This window comes from Aspergillus welwitschiae (genome assembly GCF_003344945.1).
Source record: "Aspergillus welwitschiae strain CBS 139.54b unplaced genomic scaffold BDQ94scaffold_2, whole genome shotgun sequence".
NCBI lineage: Eukaryota > Fungi > Ascomycota > Eurotiomycetes > Eurotiales > Aspergillaceae > Aspergillus > Aspergillus welwitschiae.
The window spans coordinates 290,001-308,513 of NW_020798696.1; the positions used below are offsets into that span (position 1 = coordinate 290,001).

An 18,513-nucleotide genomic window follows, 5' to 3' on the forward strand; every position below is an offset into this window, starting at 1 on the left:
AATCCAGGTAGTAACCTGTGCAACAATCCTCCACAGCCGCAACAAATCGCGATAGACAACCGACGATAAGTGCCACAGCAGAATCTCGGATCTAACCCCGCAGACTGCGGGGCGCGTTCCGCCGTGCCGATAGCCAAGATCGCAGCATGAAACTTCCACCAGAGGTCGTTTCTCCCTGCAATCATACTTTCCGGTCTTGAAGTATCGCGTGTAGTACCAGTGTTTCCCCATCTATAATGACTTCGAACTCCACATCCCTCCCATCCGCGCCGCGCGTCCACCTGGGCGACAACATCGTCCTTCAGCCCCCTCTCTCACGATGCGGACAGGGACCAGGCCTGGTACTGATAAGACCGGCCAATGTTGCAGAATGCCAAAGCAAAAACACCAGTCTTGACCCAGAGCCACTTCAAAAGTGGGCCGAGGAAAGCTATGCAGTTGCCCAGATCACTTTCGACTTAGATTCTAGCGCAAACGCTTCTCTACTGTCGGTCAGAGTTGACAGCGCGATGGCTGGCTTAATCGCCCTGCCTGAGTGCAATAACAAGCAGAAATTCGGCATATTAGGTCTATACTCATTTCATGCATAGCTTTCCTCAAGAAGACTAATCCGAAGTCTAGTCTACGGCTCTCAATCCGATTACGCCCCAACATTCATTCACTCACTGCTGGACCACATCAACGGCACCAATCAATTTGCAGCAACAGTATACCACAGCATCTGGGATGCTGCCTCCAACATCCCAACCCTCACACACATCCCGGGATCCCACGCACCCACTACCAACGGTACCAAATACGTCTATCCCGACGTATCCTCCCCGGGCTTCATCATCCCTGGCCACCTGGATTTCAAATACTCCACCGCCAGCGTAGCACATACCCGTTCCCTCACCTTCCTCAAAACCCATCTGAACGGGCCATACTTCGACCTGGAGAAGATCTGGGCCGAGCACACGTACTACGAATTCGATGTTCGGTCAGTCGAGAAGACCATGGCCACAATGGTTCAAGAACCATACGTGAACCATATCCCGACAGTAAGCCACTTACTTGCCCCGTCAGTTATCCCTCATGTCAATGACAAGCATAGATGACCGGCGGCATCGGCCGCGCCAAACTAAGCAACTTCTACCTCCATCATTTTATCTTCAATAACCCCGACGACACCGCCCTAGAGCTGATAAGTCGTACTGTGGGTATTGATCGCGTCGTGGACGAGTTTATTTTCTCCTTTACGCATGACAAGGAGGTAGATTGGTTGTATGCTCACCTCTCAATATGCTCCTACATATTGAACAAAGCACATAAGTAGTAGTAGCTGACAAGGTTGTGACAGAATCCCCGGTATCCCCCCAACCCACAAACCGCTCCGCATCCCCTTCACTTCCGTCGTCAACATCCGCGGCGACCGGCTCTACCACGAGCACATCGCATGGGACCAAGCGACCGTTCTCGTGCAGTTGGGCCTCCTACCTCAGTGGTTGCCTTTTCCGTACCAGCTACCGGGCGGGAAGACACCCGCACCAGGGAAGAGATTTGAGTATAAGGTTCCTGCTGGGGGTGTAGAGACCGCGGAGAAATTGAAGGACGAAAGTGCGGTGGAGTCGAATGGCATGTTCGGGGTGGGGATAAGGGAGGTGGATGATTTGTAGATGAATGAGATGGGTTGGATTTTGGGTATGATTGGTAATTGTGAACATAGTATAGTAGTATTGAATAGATTTGCTAATATGTCAAATAGCTTGTAATTATTTGTGGCGCTGCTGACGGATTTAAGATGCGGAAGGAACCTACTCGGTGTGTGACATTCCGGATTCGGAAGGATGGTTCGGTTGCGGATGTTGCATGGCGTTGCTGAAAACATCACAGTTCCATGATGTGTCTCAGGAGGTTTATGCTTGGGTATCTACATAAACCGCTACTTAGCTGATCTTGTACATATAAGTTACGGATGCCAGATGCAAGATACCATCATTGCGACCCTCTGTCGAGTCATTAGGTTACGATAATGCGACGCCGACATATACTATTGAACCATAACTACACCGTCTCGATTATCCTCCGATTTACTCTTCTCCAAGAGTTCCCCAGCACTAAATTTCACTCCTTCGTCGACTCGCTTCGAATTTAGGCAGATCACAATCTCAATTATCACACGCAAAATTTCATATCGTTCGCTGGGAGTCATTATCCAGCTGTTTGGTTGCCTACCATGCATCTCGGCAAGAGAAGCTATATACTCCCCTTCACTCTTCTCTCCTCTATCACCCCATCACATGCCTATAACACGTCTTTACCTATAGTAGATCTGGGATATGAGCTTCACCAGGCATTTACTCTCGATGTAAGTTTTACCTTTACCAAACTACTAGCACTCACGTATCCTAACTTGGCCTGATTGTCCAAGCAATCAACCCAAGCCTACAACTTCAGCAACATCCGCTACGCCGCACCGCCGACAACCACTCGGCGCTTTCGTCCACCACTTCCTCCATCAGTCAACAGAACCGGGATTCAAACCGGCTCCGTTGGACGCGTCTGTCCCCAAGGGATACCTATATGGTCGGCAGATATCTTGGTCCCCTTCGTCGAAAGCGTTCTGCTTGGCACGCCATTCAACGGGTCCGATGATGTGAGCGATTATCCGATTGCTTGGCCACCCGCAGATTCAAGGATAACGGAAGATTGTCTGTTTCTGGATGTGGTCGTGCCAAAAAGTGTTTTTGAGAAGCCATCCGCAACTGCGCCGGTGCTGGTTTGGTTCGATGGTGGAGGGTTTGCTTATGGCGACAAGACGGAGGTGCTGCCAACGGGGCTTTTCGAGAGGGGATTAGAGACTGGGGAGGATTTTGTGTATGTTGCGGTGAACTATCGGGTGAGTGAGATCCGACCCATTTTTTAATTGGGGTTCAAGTTTGGTGTGGCTAACCTTCGAAGCTGGGAGCATTTGGCTGGTTGTCTGATGGCGAGGGTATGGGCAATGCTGGGCTTCATGATCAACGGTTGGCGCTGGAGTGGGTGAAGGAGTACATTAGCCTGTTTGGCGGTAATCCGAATCGAGTGACTGTCATGGGTGAGTCTGCGGGAGGTGGATCTATCGTCCATCAATTGGCAGCGTATGGGGGCAATGACAACAGGGGTCAGGGAGACCTGCCTTTTCAGCAGGCTATCATCCAAAGTCCAGGGTGGTATACCCAATCGGTCGAACAGCAAAAGTCGAGCCTACGCGACTTCCTGGAGTTACTGAACGTGACCTCTGTTGAAGAAGCACGTCAACTCCCGTCAGATCAGTTGATCACTGCGAACGCCTACCAAATCGCCACCACATCGATATATGGAACGTTCACATATGGGCCAGTCGTCGACAACAGCTTCATAACGGATCTTCCAAGCCGGCTTCTGCTAGATCCTAATTTCAAATGGAAGAACGTCCGCGTGATGACCAGCCACGCAACCAACGAAGGGCTGACTTTCACCCCACCAGTCGGCGTGAACAGCTCTGCCTTCCAATCCATTATCCAGACTTATGTCCCAGGTCTAGCGCCCGAAACTGTGGATCGTATCGCCCAAGATTGGTATCCCCCCGTCTACAACGCTTCATCATCAGAGACACTGGGATATAGCAGTCCCCTAGAGCGAACATCTACTTTGATGAGCGATGCATTCTTCCAATGCAAGAACCTCTACCTCGATACAGTGTTCGACACCTCATATGCGTCGGTATTCAGCGTGCCACCGGGGTTGCATGCCCAAGATGTGGCCTTCAATTTCTACGACCATTCCCAGCCAGACGCGGAACTGGGTATATTCAACGAGAGCCTCGCGTTAACAATGCAGGATTATCTCCTTACATTCGTGAGGCAAGGCTTTCCCAGTTCAACTGAAATCAATACCACTGACTGGGAGCAATACGCGAAAGATGGGCTCGTGATGAACCTGGGATTGCAAGATATTGCGATAACTTCCGATCCTTTAAACTCGGATCGGTGTCGGTTCTGGTGGAACATTACTGGATGAAGCGCCTGAGTGAGATTCAGTCCTTTTCCACCATATCGCCCCGAGTCAATTGACCCACCGGTTGATTTGCACCCTGCATATTCAGTACGGTTGCTAGTGCTTATGATTGAGTTGGATATCGAATGCAACCACAATCTGTTACTCTGCCAATGATCAACACGGCATTGAGCCGCATTTGAACCTCTGAAAATTCAGACACTGGGGACCATCCCATTGTCCGGTAAATAGTCTCTAATTGCAGTGAGACATGGCAAATTCTCAGACCACAGTTGACAGCCATTAGTAACAGTAAAAATAGCAGCAATTCCTCCGCTAGCGCTGGCGCTAGAATGCTTGGTCGGAGTAGATGCCAGGACTTGAAGAGCTTGATCTAAAACGTGCCAGTCGCCAGGCCCACTGCACGTTAGTTGAGACACGGCAACGGTGACACTGGATGGCTAGAAGTCGCAAAACAAAAAAAAAAAAGTCTACTCCGTATGTTTGGTGCCTAGTAGTTCCCCAGCTATGCCGAGGACCAATTGTGATCGGAGATAACCATGGCTGCCTAGCAAGTACTACTAGTAGGCGGTGGCCGCGGAATCCGTCTTTAGGCAGATTCACGATCAGAAAAGCGTCGGGCATAAGAGAGCATCGGAGGATTTTCGGGGGCGCACTCGGCAAGACAAAGGGGCGGAGAGAATCATGTCCGGAGGTAACCTGGTTAGATGATCGGCAGAAAGAAATTTCTTCCATTGATTCCATTCTTTATGCTGCACCTTCACGGTCGGAACAGGCCGATGTGGAGAGAGAGAGAGATTATTGGTAAAGTGTCAGGGGGAGGCGGAAAGTTTAGTCATAGTCAAAGCCAAAATACAAAGAGAAAAATTGCCAAAATTGCCAAAATTGCCTATGGGCAGGCAAGCCGTGTCTTACTGTCAGCCAGCCAGCGAGTCTCGATAACCTCGTTGCTAAGCTTCCCATGGCTATGACTGCATTGGCTGGTCCGTTTATGCCTCAATGGCCCGTGGGGGCCAGTGAGGCTTTTGCCATTGGTAGATTCTTCTGTCGGCGAGTGGTGAGTGACGGTTCATCGCGTGGTGCAATGTGGACCCTGACTTGTCTCACGCTAAATCCAAGACAGTTGGGCCAGAAATAGCCACTGGTATGGCAGAATTTTATACCTAGAATCTTAGATAGCCGCTAGATAGACAGAGCATGTGATAGTCTAGTTAGTAGTCTAGTTAGTGATTTGGGGCGGAGGGCGGTGTTTCTCAGCGCCGTTGTTCCATAACCTGAGTGGTGGTGCTTTGTTCGTGAAAGTGAAGATCGGTCGCTTTTCTGGATGTTTCAAATAGACGGATCGCTGCATTTGCATCAGCGTGGCTGACGGGGATAGTTAGTTAGTATATCTTCGGGGGCGGTTTGGCGTTTTTCAGTAGAGAAAGAAAGCAATGAAAGAGGTGAAGGAAGCGAAAGGGTGGCTGGCCCCCAAAAAGGGCAAACCATGAAACCAACAAGACGGCCAGGCGAGGCTGTGTTGGACGGCGTCGCTTCCCGTCGCGAGGAAAGACGATCCGCGCGATCAATCAGATCAATCAGAACAGGCGGAGCAGCCCATCAACTGCATTTTCCTCGGTGAATCAGGGTCGCTCAGCCTTAGCTTAGCTTCCTCCTCTTTACTCCTTTTGGTGCTGGTCCTGTCGAAGTTAGGTTCTTAACTTCTTTGGCAAGTTGCACTGACCCAATTACTTTCGGCCCCTCCGTTAGCGCTGAATGTTGTCATCGTCGGTTGATCTGATGCGCTTTTATATGCTTCGCCCGGTCGCTCTTCGTTCTGCATTAGTTCCTCAGTCTCTCCTTACTTGCTTTTGCGATAGAAAAAGTACTTCTATAAAGTTTCTCCCGCGCGACTCGGTCATTCTTTTACCTTCATCCCTGACTGCCTGTCACTCTTTCATCATCCATCATCCCATCTACCCACGACAATGTTGTTTCGCCTTCTATCCGCAACGGGTGCCTTGTGCATCACTACTGCAGCTGCCGCGGCTCTACCTGCGCCTCGGCTGCAATCCACCACTGGATCTCATCAAATCAACCTCCCTGCTATCCCCTGCGCGTTCTCCGACTCGACTTGCACTGAATCCTTCGACTCTGTTTCACAACTGGTACGTCTTCCACGCTGGTATTAACGCAGTCGACCATAACCCATACTAACAACTCCCGATAGACCATCGACTTCTCCACCCAAAATGGCACCCTTCGAGCCAACCAACAACCCATCTTCCCAGCTACCGTACCGATGCAGTTTACAGCAGATCGCAAGTGGGAGTCATTCGTTCAGCCGGTCCAGGTCTCCTACGCGTTGGATGTACGGCCGCTGCCTGCTCGCCCTGGCGCTGATCTGGGCGATATCTACTACCTCAAGCTCCGGCTTTTCGACCAGCACGGTCAAGCTGCCACACAGAACTCCATCGCAATCAGTTTAATCAGAGACGCCCAGGGTGGTCTGCAGCTGGCGATGATCGACCCGAACGGTAGCCGCGATTACGGTCACGGAAACCGTGTATGGCGGATGAAGGCCTGGAAGGAACAGCTCGAAACATACTACAACCATGCCAAGGAGGCCGTCAAGAACTGCGTCAAGCCTGAACACCCGAAGCACGAACATGAACATGAACACTCCCACGAGCACCCTCACAAGATGGCTGGATCTTCTTCAGACTCCCACCACCACCGCCGTCCTTCCTCCAACAAGTACTACCCCTCAAGCCAGAGCGGCCACTTCTTCTGGACTGGACGTGAACAGAGCATCATGAAGATCGCCCGTCCGGTCATCCTCCCCGCCCTGATGGGAATCATGGCTGGTGGAGTTGCCTGCATTGTTGGATTCCTGCTGGGTCGTCTCATCATCTCTATCTACTTGTGCGCGGCGAGCCGCCGGCAGCAGCAGCAGAACATTCCCATCATCCGCATCGAAGAGGGCGAGCCTATCTCCGAGAAGGAAGCCCTTCTTGAACCCTACAGCGATCAGGAACCTGAGACGCGCCAATCATTCCCATGATCTTTCTCTCTTTCTTTCATTCCTTTCCTTACGTTCTATCTCTCTCTTTACCCCTCACGTTCACCTGTACATTACAGCCCTCTCCTTTTGTCTCTGTGTTGACGTTCATGATATCCAATGTAGCATAGCATACATACCCATGTGATTTTTGTCCATATGAATACCATCCGAATTAAGATGAATCGATGTGTCCATCTGAAATATAAACCTCTTTCCTACTCATAGTCTTCAACAAGGCCGGCTGGCCCAATGGTAAGGCGCTTGACTACGGATCAAGAGATTGCAGGTTCGAGTCCTGCGTCGGTCAACTTTTTTGCTCTGTAAATCTCTGCAAATGAGTGTGAGTGTGGGTGAGTGGGTTCTGAGCGGATATCGACCCAAACTCTGTATTGCGGCGGAGTTTAAGAGCCCTTCCTTCTTTCGGCTTTGGACCCACCATGTCTTGGCATTTGCTTTTTGCTGAGGTGAGAGACAAGAGCTCATGCTGCATTGCATTGCATTTCCCCTGAATATTCCTTTAAGCCTTGCCAAGGATGGTGGGATTCTGTTTGGGGCCGTTCCTGGATTAGTGTATGTGCGTTCGTATAGGGTGGGGTGGTTTGTTCTGCATATGATGGTAGTGTTCAGAGTGGTGCTTGCTGTGGTCACCCGAGAAAATATATCTTTATACAACTAGTGGGGATAGTCATGATCCTACTGCCCGAGTCCGAGTCAACACCCACAGCTGAACTCATTCCTTAACCCGCCTACTCTTACTACTAGTACTGTAACATCACTCTCACACCTTAATGTCTTCCAATAGAGTTGGATAGTATGAATTCTTCAGTCCCTTGATTGTGTCTCTAGAACCCCAAGTCTACTTACTTACTAGTAGCGATACACCAAGACGAACACCCAACCATAGCTACTACTTCAACCACAGTTTGGAGCACCATTGAAACAAAGTACCCAACCAACTACATCAACAAACTTTCACCCATGTTATCCTACCTATCCTATCACAGATACACCCCAAATCTCACAAAAGCAAATACGCAGCAGCGACCATTGAGCCCGGGATCATCGCCCTTCCCTTAACTACCACCGCGTCATTCCCATGGACGCTCACAGTCTCGGCATTATCTTGATCCCAGATTACCGTGAGATTCTGATCGGGTGTCTCCCAGTCGTAGATCACGGTGGTGTTGGTTGTTTTTGTGGTGCTGTGGTCTGCGAGGCAGGGTGTGAGGAGGATGAATGTGAGGAGAGTTAGGAGGAGGAGTTTGTTTGAGGAGGAGATTGTTGGTTTGGGATGAAGGAGTTTGGAGAGGTGCATTTTGGGGATAGGATGGGGTGTGGTATGACAGATGCTAATGTCAGGGTAATAAATGGGGTTTCTGGAGAGGAAGGGATTTGGGCGGATGTAAAATTTGTGTTGAAGTATGGTGAGTCTATTGATCATGGCTGCATCAGATGTGGTAGGGTCGTCATTGTGAGCTTTTCTATTAGTGTTGAAGCTATTAGCTCATTAAGGTGGCCAGAATTTGGATCTTAGAGGGCCAGATGCTGTGTTGACCACCTCAATTAGAGGATTCGGCTAAAGTCTAGCCTAATCAACTCAACTGCATCAATAAAGATTTATCTGCATGCCTTGACGATGTTTATAGGTAGGTAAACCGATTTACTTGAAGAACTATACCCACTTAGCAGGGACGCCGCACTTCGATACAGTGGGAAAGTCGATACGATCTCTTTCCACGTGCGCTTTGATCATGAGGCATGATGCTGCTTCCTGGACCTGTCATAAGCTTTGCTAACGGACCTGGAAAACTAGGCCTCAAACGAGTACCAGGGAACTTCCTGGATCATCACCTTTCGCAGAGGCAATACGCCTTGGTCAGACAGTATTATCGAAGTCCGTGGTATTTCGGCGATTGGTGAGTCTGCAATATCGGACAAAACACCAAGAGGCATATTAATCCGATTATGCGCAGTATACTTTGCATCTGGTCGAAGCCACAATTATCTGATGTGCGTCAACGAGAGGTTGGCGAGCACCCTAGAGTGAAGAAACCTACGACACGATGGCCGAGAATGTCAGAGGCTACCAGCTCGAAAGTGCTGCAAGTACTGTAATGCCATCTGCGATTGTCAAGTGATCTATGGAAAAATTGTATGAGAGACATATCGGCCTTAGGAATAGCGACACCAGTGCCATGAGCCAAGATAATTACAAAAAGACAAAGACGGATAGCAACGCAGACCAATATTCCCCACAGGATATTCCGGTATGTCGGGGCTGTGGAGAAGACTAGGCATAAGCATCTGCTAAGAAGCCACTATACTCTAGTGCTGAAGCTCCAAATGCCTTTACTGCAGCTACCTCCAGCTATGAGGTCGTGCAACGATAAAAAAGCTTCCTCTTCAGCCACTGACTAATTGACAAGACCTATTGTAGTTAACAACACCACCCCTTGCTGGCCCATATTTGGGATGCCACGTCCGGCGGATCTGATGTCACCGCAGATCTGCGACCAATTATCCTCCGAAGCTTTATTATCGGGACGGCACAACGGTCCCTTTGACATCATCGCGGAAACACACATCCACTCGTATTGTTTATGTCGCCCAGCATATCGTCATCCCTCTACCATGGGTCCTATCAGTTCTCTTATTCCTGGGGTAAATATCAACAACACGTGGGCATTATAGGATTCCTCCGACGATCAACGAGATGTCGCATACCGTTGCCGCCAATGATCATAAACCAGTTAATTAAACTCTCTTCACCGTCTCGCGTCGATCGCCACTTACGTATGTCCTTGATACCCTGGACTGTGAAGACCAAGGGAAAGCTATATACACCACTACCACCGTCCCAACCACCTACATTTTTATCTCCAGTCTACTAACCAAGACACTGGCCTAAATCGTTCCACTACACTCTACCCACAAGCTACTAAGCATCACCAACATGCCCCTCTTCCACTCCTCCTCCCACTCCAGCTCCGACCGGAGCAGTATCGACGACCCCAACACTACATCCTCTCACTCTCACCGTCGCTCCCACCGCTCCTCCGGCTCCGGCTCCTACCATTCGTCATCTTCCACTTCTCCCTCCTCCTCCCGCCGCCACAGCCACTCCCTATTCGGTCACAGCAGAAAGAACGAAGACCCTTCCATCCTCGCCGCTAAAGAACAGGTCTCCCGTGCAGAAGCTGCTGAGCGCGAGGCTGATCGGGCCCTGATGGCTTCGAAACGGGCGGTGCGTGAGGCCAGAGAACACGTGAGAAGGTTGGATGAAGAAGCAAAGATGGAGTAAGTTGCTTTCTCATTAGGTATTGCCCTTAAGACAGACTGACTCTGGGTGACAGGGCGCGCGCAGCAAAGATGAAGCAGGACCAGGTGAAGTCAATTACGAAGAGGGCGAAGCCATTGGGAAGTACGTTGTTCTCTCTTCCTACATTTGTGTGAAGGACGGCGCTGACAGAACGTTCTAGGACATGTGTAATGTTCCTGATTGTCGATACGGATGTTTGTCTACAGTGGAGGATATGGCAGAATGGTTTATACGAAGTTACGATTCTTAACATGTATTTCTATTGTATGGTTCCTTTCTAATTCGGTTCGTGTATCGCGTTGTGTGGTTCTTTGCAGGATACGAGTCATGAGTCATGATTGATACCTTTCTTATGTTTGTACTATATTTGTGAGTTTAGTTGGGAATCCACTTGCGTACTATGACGAAACACAATGTATTTGTTACATCGTTGTTGACTGGATTTTGGCATCTTGAGGGTTGAGTCCGCTTGGACCAGTACTACTTAGAAGTCAAGAATGAAATAAATACACAGTGCACAAGGCCAATGAAAGCCAAGGGCCTACAATCTCGAGAGACGGTAGAAGGTCACCTCTCTATTCCAGTGTAGGTTAGGTGATAAAAGACGTGCCTTCTAGCTATTACTTCACACAGATTTCTCACCCTTCCCTTTTCTTCCCACATGACCAGAAACCATCAGAAGATAGGAAATTTATCTTCATTGATCACGATTAATGGCCAAATCCTCTCCAAAAACATTAGCAAAAGATATGCATGTGCTTCGTATCAAATTCACACACTTGCCAGCCTAAAGAAAGAAAGACACGGTATCAGTTCAACGGCTGTGCCTCTACGCCCCAGAGTAAGCCTGATACTATCATATCGCAAGCTACTGAGAGTCAAATACCATCACAGTAACGCCAATCTATCCTCCTTGATAATATCAGCAGCCTTTTCCGCCACAGCATACACTGTCGTCTGGATATTGCCGCGAGGTATCAATGGAATCACGCTGGCATCCACCACGCGCAAATTTCGACACCCATATACCCTCAGTCGATCATCAACCACACCTCCAATGTCCCGCGGCATCATGGCTGCTGTTCCTAAAACATGATAATGACATAGTAAGCGGTCCCGCGTCAGCTCTCGCGCTGTTTCTAAGCTTGTCACACGCGTCGGATAATGCAGTCGACGGCCGTTGGGCTTCAGTAGCGACGCCATGGGCTCGGTGGCTGCCAGGGTCTCAAGCCATACTACATGGCGCGCTTGGATCTCCAGGTCGAGTGGATGTGACAGCATACGGGGGTCGAAGGTCGGCAGCTCTGTCGGATCTGAGGAGGCCAAGTGTACTGAGCCTCGGGAAAATGGCCTGTTCAAGACAGCCACTATACTAACGTAGTTTCCTGGCTCCAACATGCTAAAGGTACCTTTAGGATCGGGGCCTTTGTCGGGCGTCATCTGGAATGGTGCTAGCGTATACTGACATGTCGGCTCGTCGGTATCTTCGAGAAATTGGCGGAGGATACGGTACTGCGCGGTTTGTCTGGCTGAACCGTCCTCATTCAAGTGCTTTTCTATGAGGCCAGATAACTCACCCTTTTCCAGCTCCGGGAGAGTCATAAAAGCCGAAGCTAGGGGGTGGGAACCTAATGGCCCAGCCCCCGAAGACTGCCACGCCTCCATGGCGGCTTTGGCTACTTCAGGGTCGCGTAAGGCTTCGCCAGTTATCTGGCCATCGGCAGCCTCCCACGTAAATGGGACGAGGCCATGTTCTTGCAGGTTCTCGCCTACATTAGGATTGTCGATGAGGGTATTGATACCATGCTCTTGAAGACGCTTGGCGTCACCGATGCCTGAGAGCTCTAGCAGATGCGGTGTTTTGATTGTGCCGGCTGCCAGGATAACCTCGGCTCTTGCGGCCACTGTGCGTTGAGTTCCATCGTTCCCTCGGAATTGGATGCCCGTCGCGATGGCCTGGCCGTCATCGACACAATTTGTTTTGCCGAGCAAAACCTTCTCCACAACTGCTTCAGTAATGACTCGGAGGTTAGAGCGCTGCGCTATTTCGGGAGTGTAATAGGCGACGCCCGCGTGACTACGAGCCCGTGAGGTTCCGTGAATTGTAGCCGGGTTGCAAAAGGCACCATTGGCCCGACCAGACATTGGATCTCCTGTCAGCCGATGATTTAAAGCCTCAAATGTCCGAGGCCAGGCGGCAGTGAAGGCCGGGAAAGGCCCATTGCCAAATGAAATCTGTATGGGTCCATCGGTCCCTTGAACATCTGGATCAACATAGCCAAGCGATAGCTGGTCCCGAACCTCATCCGATGGCGGTATGAATGTCTGCGATTTTCGCATGTAGGTGGATAGAGACTTCCAGTTCCAGCCCGGGTTTCCCAGCTGCTCCCATGCATCGATATCGCTACCGCTAGGGTAGATTGCCATCCCCATGTTGATAGCCGAGGAGCCTCCTAGTGTTCGGCCGCGGGATTGAGCAAGGCGTCGGCCATTAAGGCCTTCCTGATTTATGTGAGTGAGACACTAAAGGAGAGATTTGGATATATACCTGAGGTTCGCTTATAAGACCCCAGTCGAACTCAGGGTCAAAGTAGGTACTGGCCGAGAGGCCAGGGGCTGCGATACGCGGATCGTCGACACGATCGCTTCCAGCCTCCAAGACCAGAACGCTGACTGCGGGGTCTTCTGTCAATCGGCTGGCCACGACCAACCCGGAAGTTCCTCCCCCAACGACGACATAGTCGTACACTGGTTGGATGTCGGATAATGAAGAAGTATCTCTTTTCATGACGACGGACTTGTGAATGGATTCTCATGATGTGAGATCAAAAGTGCCGGGAAATCGGTCTCATTAATATTATAGCCCAGCTGCGCTCGGAACTGTCGCCAGTAAGCAAGGCGGGGCCACGGCTCGGATTGATACGAGAGACCGACTAACTCGTCAGATGTGGCTGTTTACCCTGAAGTTATTGGACATTGTGTCGCCAAAGAGCTCAAGGTAATCCCGGCTTACGCAGCGGTGGCGCTTATCGTCATTTATGCTGCACCGAGCACGCATCGCCCGATCCTTTGCTGCAACATTGACACTTCGAGGACCACCCACCAGATACCACTTCAGTTAATCATATCTCAAAGTAAGCAGCAGGATATGCTGCGAAAAGGTGACAAAGCCCCAGTCCGACTGGGTTGTCACGTAGATCTTCTATCGTGAATTCTATTATTTGTCCCCTAGCATCAGAAGCATTCACCGAGTAAGATACGAACTCCAAGGCCGCGGGAAATCAAGTTGAGGTGACTGGAATTTACTTACCTAGGGGTAGTAGAACGGAGCTTTGAGAGCGCAGTCCTCTGTCCCAATTTATCCCTCCCGAAAAGACAACTTAGGATTGGTTCACATGCTCGCTAGTTTTATACCGACGGCGAAGGATTACCACCACGCTTCTTATGAACAGCTATAAGAGCTGTTGAGGCAATATTACTGTAGGCTTTGTCACGTGGCTGTGCTCGGGCCACTAACCCAAGTACCTCTTTACGGTTGTTCTGTTATATCTTTCTAGATAGTAATGTAATATTAATTTTATTATATTCTTTACTTTCACTTCTCTGCTTGTAAAATATTCAAGAAACTATGAATCCAGTCTTACTGTTATATAAATATTCAGACTTATCAAATACAGTCTTTTAGTATTGAAATAAAACAGCGGATTTCTGTTAATGATGAGGAACGTATGAATAGGATTTTCCTATCTAGAAGGAATACAGGCAAATTAAGATAGAAATTCTAAAGGTAGACTAGATGATGGGTACATACTTATCTCAACGTGTTGAGACTTATGTTACACATAACTCTATTCCTCATCGCAAATTCTTCTGAAAAAGGACTTTATATCAGCGCTTAACTAAATCTGGATTCCTCATAATAGGTCCAGTAAGGAAAAACACAATACTATACAAGTTAACATCATAACAAAGCGAGATGATGAAGAAAATACATTGACGATAGACCATTTACAACGGGTTGTTCGGGCCGACTGAGGTGGGCGCAAAGAATAAATCCGTGCCTAGGCAAACCGTTGACAGAATGGTTCACGAAGTAGGAAAGAGTCTCGACTGATTAGGCTGTAACAGTCAAAGAGAACGTTCCATTGAGTCTTAGATCGCGTGAGCTCGCGCCAACGTAGACATTGTATGAGCCGGAGGCGACGAGCCACTCCTGAGTCACGACGTCCCAGTATGAGAGATCGCGGCGACGAAGGTCGAATGTGACATACGAGTGACCGCCAGCATCAATCTCGACCCGCTCGAACCCACGAAGCTGGCGGACTGGCTGGTCAGCGGCCTCGGGAAATTCGATGTACAGCTGCGGCACCTCTGCACCGGCCAAGGTGCTGTTGTTGGTGATCAAGACGGAAACCGAGGCCACGTTATCCCAGAGATCACTCGGACCACCAACGCTTTTCTTGCCCTGAGGAGCCTTGCTAATTGACGAGGGTGCCGTGACGTGGAGGTCGGAGTAGTCGAAGGTAGTGTATGACAGACCATGCCCGAAAGGATATCTAGGGGTGATGTCGTGCTTATCGAAGTAGCGGTAATCCAGGTAAACCCCTAGATAAATTCAAATCGTCACGTGTCAGCTTTATATATCCTTCTTCCTCAGACCATGCTAAGTAAAGATTAAGCCAAAAATGAACAGTGACATTCTACCTACCCTCGGTGAAGTTGCATTGGGCGGTATAACAGATGCCGACATTATAGTCGCTCTCATTCTTGGCAATAGTATGGATCAGGCGGGCGGAGGGGTTGACATCGCCGTAAAGGATATCCACGATGGAATTTCCCGATTCCTGTCCGAGCAGCGAACCATATAGAACCGCAGTCACGTTATCATGATCAATCCATTGTTCCATCAGTCGGGGCCCAACAGTATTGATGATGACAATAGTATTGTTGCAATTGTCTGCAACTTGATTGACCATACTATCCTGATCTGAATTATATAACTCTGTCCGATCAGCACCTTCTCCGGCGAGAGCATTGAGAAAGACAAGGCAGACCGAAGATTCGGTGGCAAAATTAGCGTAAGAAGGTTCAATGTTAGTGTATATCGTGCTCGAATCCACCAGAGAAGAGCTTTCAGTACTCGTATAGGTATCATTCAAGATCCACCGCAGCATAGTCCCATCTTGTGATGCTCTGTCGGTCAGAGCATGCAATGGTGTTATGACGTACGGAATTGAACCCCTTCCAGATCCTGAGCCGGTAACCAGATGGCCTTGGTAAGTGGGACCAGAGCCTTCCACATCGATTGCACCATTGGGCCCACCCATAACACTGCCGGCATGAGCACCGAAGATCCCCATAACATGAGGACTCTTCAGTGGTAGCGCACCGTTCTTGTTTTTGAGTAGAGCCATGGACTTGGCTCCATTCTCACGGATAAGCTTGGAGTGATTGACGCGAACTTCCACATAAGTGTCTGTCGGTCTGGTAGTTGGCTGCAGGCCATTATCCAGATGCACATAATAATAGGCCATCAAATTCCGGATAGCCATATCGTTAAAGCGCGCCTCAGAAAGAGTTCCATTCGACAGAAGTTTCTGGATAGTAGATGTACTCCAGTATGTACTTGACCCATAGTCTTCGCCACCCAGAGCAGAAGCGCTGGCCGAGCTCTGAGCGTTGAAGTCAGGCCAGACAAGCCCAGGAAATCCCAGTTCGGTTTTCAATGTCTTCATTAGAAGGTCGGAGTTTTCGCAGGCTAGCGTGCCGTTTACCTTGTTCATAGCGCACATCACAGCGCCGAGGCCATTTTTCACAGCATCGTAGAAAGGCCAGAGATAGGTTTCATGAGTAGCCTTGTCATCCACATTGGAGGAATACGGAGCCCCCGTGGCATCACTGGCAGAACGGTTGGTTTCTTGTTCATTAAAGATGAAGTGCTATTCGTAGACAGAGAGTATATAGAATCAGCAAAACTGGTATGTGGTATAAGAAGGCGTTTGTATATGCTGGGGATTACCAACTTTACCGCCAGCAATGACTCCGGCATCGACGTATGCCTTGGTGGTGAGACCAGTAGCCAGACCATTGAGATAAGGATCAGGACCAAAGCCTTCAACGTTGCGGCCGCCCCAAACAGTACGTCCCAGGGGCTGGGATGTGGGTCCAGCTACAACTTGGATGCCCTTGTTGTAGAATTCTGACCCTACAGCTTTGGCTTGCGAGTAAATAGCATCGCGATCCCAGGTCATAGCAAGCGCAGACGATAAGCTGAAGGCGGAGACATAGTAAAAGTCTTGTAAGCCCATATCGCCATCAAGAAAGTAAAATGCAGTGAAGTTGGCTTTCGTTGACTCGACGCTACTGCCTGTGATAAGCGCTACCTTTTGAGCAGTGGTTAAGTTCGCTACGAAAGCAGAGGCCTTTTCGTATGCAGCTTCCCATTCCCCTAGCTCCACTACCAAATGCCAATGCAGTGAGTATCTTCCGAGAGGTCTTAGAGGGAGAGGGTATAAGCTATCTCTTTCACTCACCACCATTGGCTTTCAATATGCCTAGCGTGGATGAACTTGAGGTGGCACCGGCAAAGCCTAGCAAGGAAGCCACCCCAGCAATTAGGGCAACCCTCATTTTTTGGGGAGTAGAGTAATTTAGACAGGAGCGAACGACTTGGGTGAAGGCAAATTATTACTTGAGTATTGAGATAGCTTGAATGCGAAAGGCAGGGGACATGTTATTCTATTTATTGTTCCCTGGGTGGATCCTGTTTGGGTGAACCTTGGAACACGACACTGAGTACTAGAATTGGAATCGTGGGACGTGGCAGTCTACCCCTTTGCTGCCTACGTAAGGTGACACTTCTTTTGCATGGATTTCCTCATACAAACATCCTGACGACAGCCCACCCGAAACAGTAGTGCTAGTCGGAAAAGCCGAATATGTTGCGAGTGATGGGAACGGCAGTGGCGGTGCATGTACGTACTGGAACCCCTTAAGTCCCGAAGATAAGAAAACTGAACGAACTACAACCCCAACCCCGGCAAAGGTTCCCCGGATTCCTTGATCTACGAATAGTTTAACCGCGACTCTGCAAGCAGAAGCCTATATCAGCCAATGCTTTCTTAACAAACGTAATAAGAAGGGGATGCCCGCAGCAGCGGTCCTCCAAACCAAACATGAGGATGACAAAATTATCTCCTGCCACTGTACCGTTTCGGAGGGGGGCATATCAAAAACACGCAAGATACTTTCATGAAAAGAGGGTTAGCTTGAATCTGGGTACTTAGATGACTCTACGCGGCGCCCTGGCGGATTCCGAGAATAGCTTGGCGTTTCTCGGTGTCTCATTCAGGGTTTCTCTTCCCTCACACTGGAAATATGGCCCAAGAACCTTGATGGAGATGAAGTTGTTGGATTACGTAACATTGCTCATCTAAACCTCAAAGCATCAAGCAAGATCTAAGATAATACGTCGTATCTTGCCTATTCCGTCTGAACACGAGTACGGGCTGAATATGGAAATGGGTAAAGGATCCGCACACGCGGCTTGTCTCCCCCAATATTCGGATCGTCCGGAGAAGGCCCACTTGGCCTTTCAGACCACGAGTACTCCGAACGGTAGATTAACATGCCTAGGTGGCTCTTGTTGGGTTTAAAAAACAGCAAGAACTAACGTAAGCGGCAAGTGAGTCGGTCAGAAATGATAGATAGGGTTTAGAATAATAATTATAAATTAGTTCATAATTCATACAGACTTCTTACAGGGGATAGTATATCAGAGGAGTCACATATTTTGAATTACTGTATTATCAGTAGAGTGGCTATACCTGACTGTAATATTTTAACTGTAATCCGGCTGTTAACCGGCAGTCAGGTTAAGATTCAGAATATCAATTTTCGCTAGTGAGATGACTATTTCAAAGCTTGCTGTGCTCGACGAGGCAGTCATTCAGCTATTATAATATCATTAAGGTCATTGATATTTCCGCCATGCTATCCCCCCAACCAACAAGTGACTACTTCTGAGCAACGGACGGACCGTGCTCTCCGGTGTGTCATTGGCATCTACGATCAGATCTAACATAGTAGATGCGCCATTCTCATAGTAATAACTATATTCACTTTCTTGGTTTAT

The 18,513-nt window shown here is 49.1% G+C and overlaps 6 protein-coding genes and 1 non-coding gene across 7 annotated transcripts; 5 read left to right on the plus strand and 2 right to left on the minus strand.

The window, feature by feature from the left end:
* The first annotated feature begins 182 nt into the window (after positions 1-182).
* Positions 183-1,728, plus strand: BDQ94DRAFT_133815 (uncharacterized protein). Its single transcript, XM_026764362.1, has 4 exons — positions 183-567; positions 622-1,040; positions 1,094-1,263; positions 1,340-1,728. The coding sequence occupies exons 1-4, from the start codon at positions 237-239 to the stop codon at positions 1,653-1,655; spliced, it is 1,236 nt and encodes a 411-aa protein (XP_026631417.1). The 5' UTR covers positions 183-236; the 3' UTR covers positions 1,656-1,728.
* A 487-nt stretch (positions 1,729-2,215) lies between these two features.
* On the plus strand, positions 2,216-4,020 carry BDQ94DRAFT_165541 (carboxylesterase family protein; the record flags this gene model as incomplete). The annotated part of the gene is made up of 3 exons (XM_026770336.1): positions 2,216-2,347; positions 2,411-2,878; positions 2,941-4,020. 3 exons carry the CDS (start codon positions 2,216-2,218, stop codon positions 4,018-4,020), a joined length of 1,680 nt encoding a protein of 559 aa, XP_026631418.1.
* Positions 4,021-5,787: 1,767 nt separating this feature from the next.
* On the plus strand, positions 5,788-7,404 carry BDQ94DRAFT_133825 (uncharacterized protein). Its single transcript, XM_026764363.1, has 2 exons — positions 5,788-6,164; positions 6,227-7,404. The coding sequence occupies exons 1-2, from the start codon at positions 5,985-5,987 to the stop codon at positions 7,058-7,060; spliced, it is 1,014 nt and encodes a 337-aa protein (XP_026631419.1). The 5' UTR covers positions 5,788-5,984; the 3' UTR covers positions 7,061-7,404.
* Positions 7,296-7,367, plus strand: BDQ94DRAFT_t17. The gene has a single exon. It is a non-coding gene; the product is annotated as a tRNA-Arg (tRNA).
* A 2,517-nt stretch (positions 7,405-9,921) lies between the features above and the next one.
* On the plus strand, positions 9,922-10,790 carry BDQ94DRAFT_133827 (uncharacterized protein). Its single transcript, XM_026764364.1, has 3 exons — positions 9,922-10,357; positions 10,414-10,481; positions 10,540-10,790. The coding sequence occupies exons 1-3, from the start codon at positions 10,014-10,016 to the stop codon at positions 10,548-10,550; spliced, it is 423 nt and encodes a 140-aa protein (XP_026631420.1). The 5' UTR covers positions 9,922-10,013; the 3' UTR covers positions 10,551-10,790.
* A 7-nt stretch (positions 10,791-10,797) lies between these two features.
* BDQ94DRAFT_179532 (GMC family oxidoreductase) lies at positions 10,798-13,317 on the minus strand. The gene is made up of 2 exons (XM_026773409.1): positions 12,928-13,317; positions 10,798-12,881 (listed from the first exon to the last, which is right to left on the minus strand). Exons 1-2 carry the CDS (start codon positions 13,165-13,167, stop codon positions 11,268-11,270), a joined length of 1,854 nt encoding a protein of 617 aa, XP_026631421.1. The 5' UTR covers positions 13,168-13,317; the 3' UTR covers positions 10,798-11,267.
* A 1,176-nt stretch (positions 13,318-14,493) lies between these two features.
* BDQ94DRAFT_165545 (glycoside hydrolase) lies at positions 14,494-17,009 on the minus strand (the record flags this gene model as incomplete). Its single annotated transcript, XM_026770337.1, has 4 exons — positions 14,494-14,984; positions 15,088-16,318; positions 16,403-16,836; positions 16,913-17,009. The coding sequence occupies 4 exons, from the start codon at positions 17,007-17,009 to the stop codon at positions 14,494-14,496; spliced, it is 2,253 nt and encodes a 750-aa protein (XP_026631422.1).
* Between the last annotated feature and the right edge of the window lie 1,504 nt (positions 17,010-18,513).

What these genes read in the sequence shown, in the direction of transcription:
- BDQ94DRAFT_133825 (XM_026764363.1), top strand. Translation starts at nt 5,985, where the DNA reads ATGTTGTTTCGCCTTCTATCCGCAACGGGTGCCTTGTGCATCACTACT. An exon ending in TCGACTCTGTTTCACAACTG is followed by an intron (nt 6,165 to 6,226) that starts GTACGTCTTCCA and finishes AACTCCCGATAG; the next exon opens with ACCATCGACTTCTCCACCCA.
- BDQ94DRAFT_179532 (XM_026773409.1), bottom strand. Translation starts at nt 13,167, where the DNA reads ATGAAAAGAGATACTTCTTCATTATCCGACATCCAACCAGTGTACGAC. An exon ending in GTCTTATAAGCGAACCTCAG is followed by an intron (nt 12,882 to 12,927) that starts GTATATATCCAA and finishes CACATAAATCAG; the next exon opens with GAAGGCCTTAATGGCCGACG.
- BDQ94DRAFT_133827 (XM_026764364.1), top strand. Translation starts at nt 10,014, where the DNA reads ATGCCCCTCTTCCACTCCTCCTCCCACTCCAGCTCCGACCGGAGCAGT. An exon ending in GATGAAGAAGCAAAGATGGA is followed by an intron (nt 10,358 to 10,413) that starts GTAAGTTGCTTT and finishes TCTGGGTGACAG; the next exon opens with GGCGCGCGCAGCAAAGATGA.
- BDQ94DRAFT_133815 (XM_026764362.1), top strand. Translation starts at nt 237, where the DNA reads ATGACTTCGAACTCCACATCCCTCCCATCCGCGCCGCGCGTCCACCTG. An exon ending in GCAGAAATTCGGCATATTAG is followed by an intron (nt 568 to 621) that starts GTCTATACTCAT and finishes TCCGAAGTCTAG; the next exon opens with TCTACGGCTCTCAATCCGAT. An exon ending in GACAAGGAGGTAGATTGGTT is followed by an intron (nt 1,264 to 1,339) that starts GTATGCTCACCT and finishes AGGTTGTGACAG; the next exon opens with AATCCCCGGTATCCCCCCAA.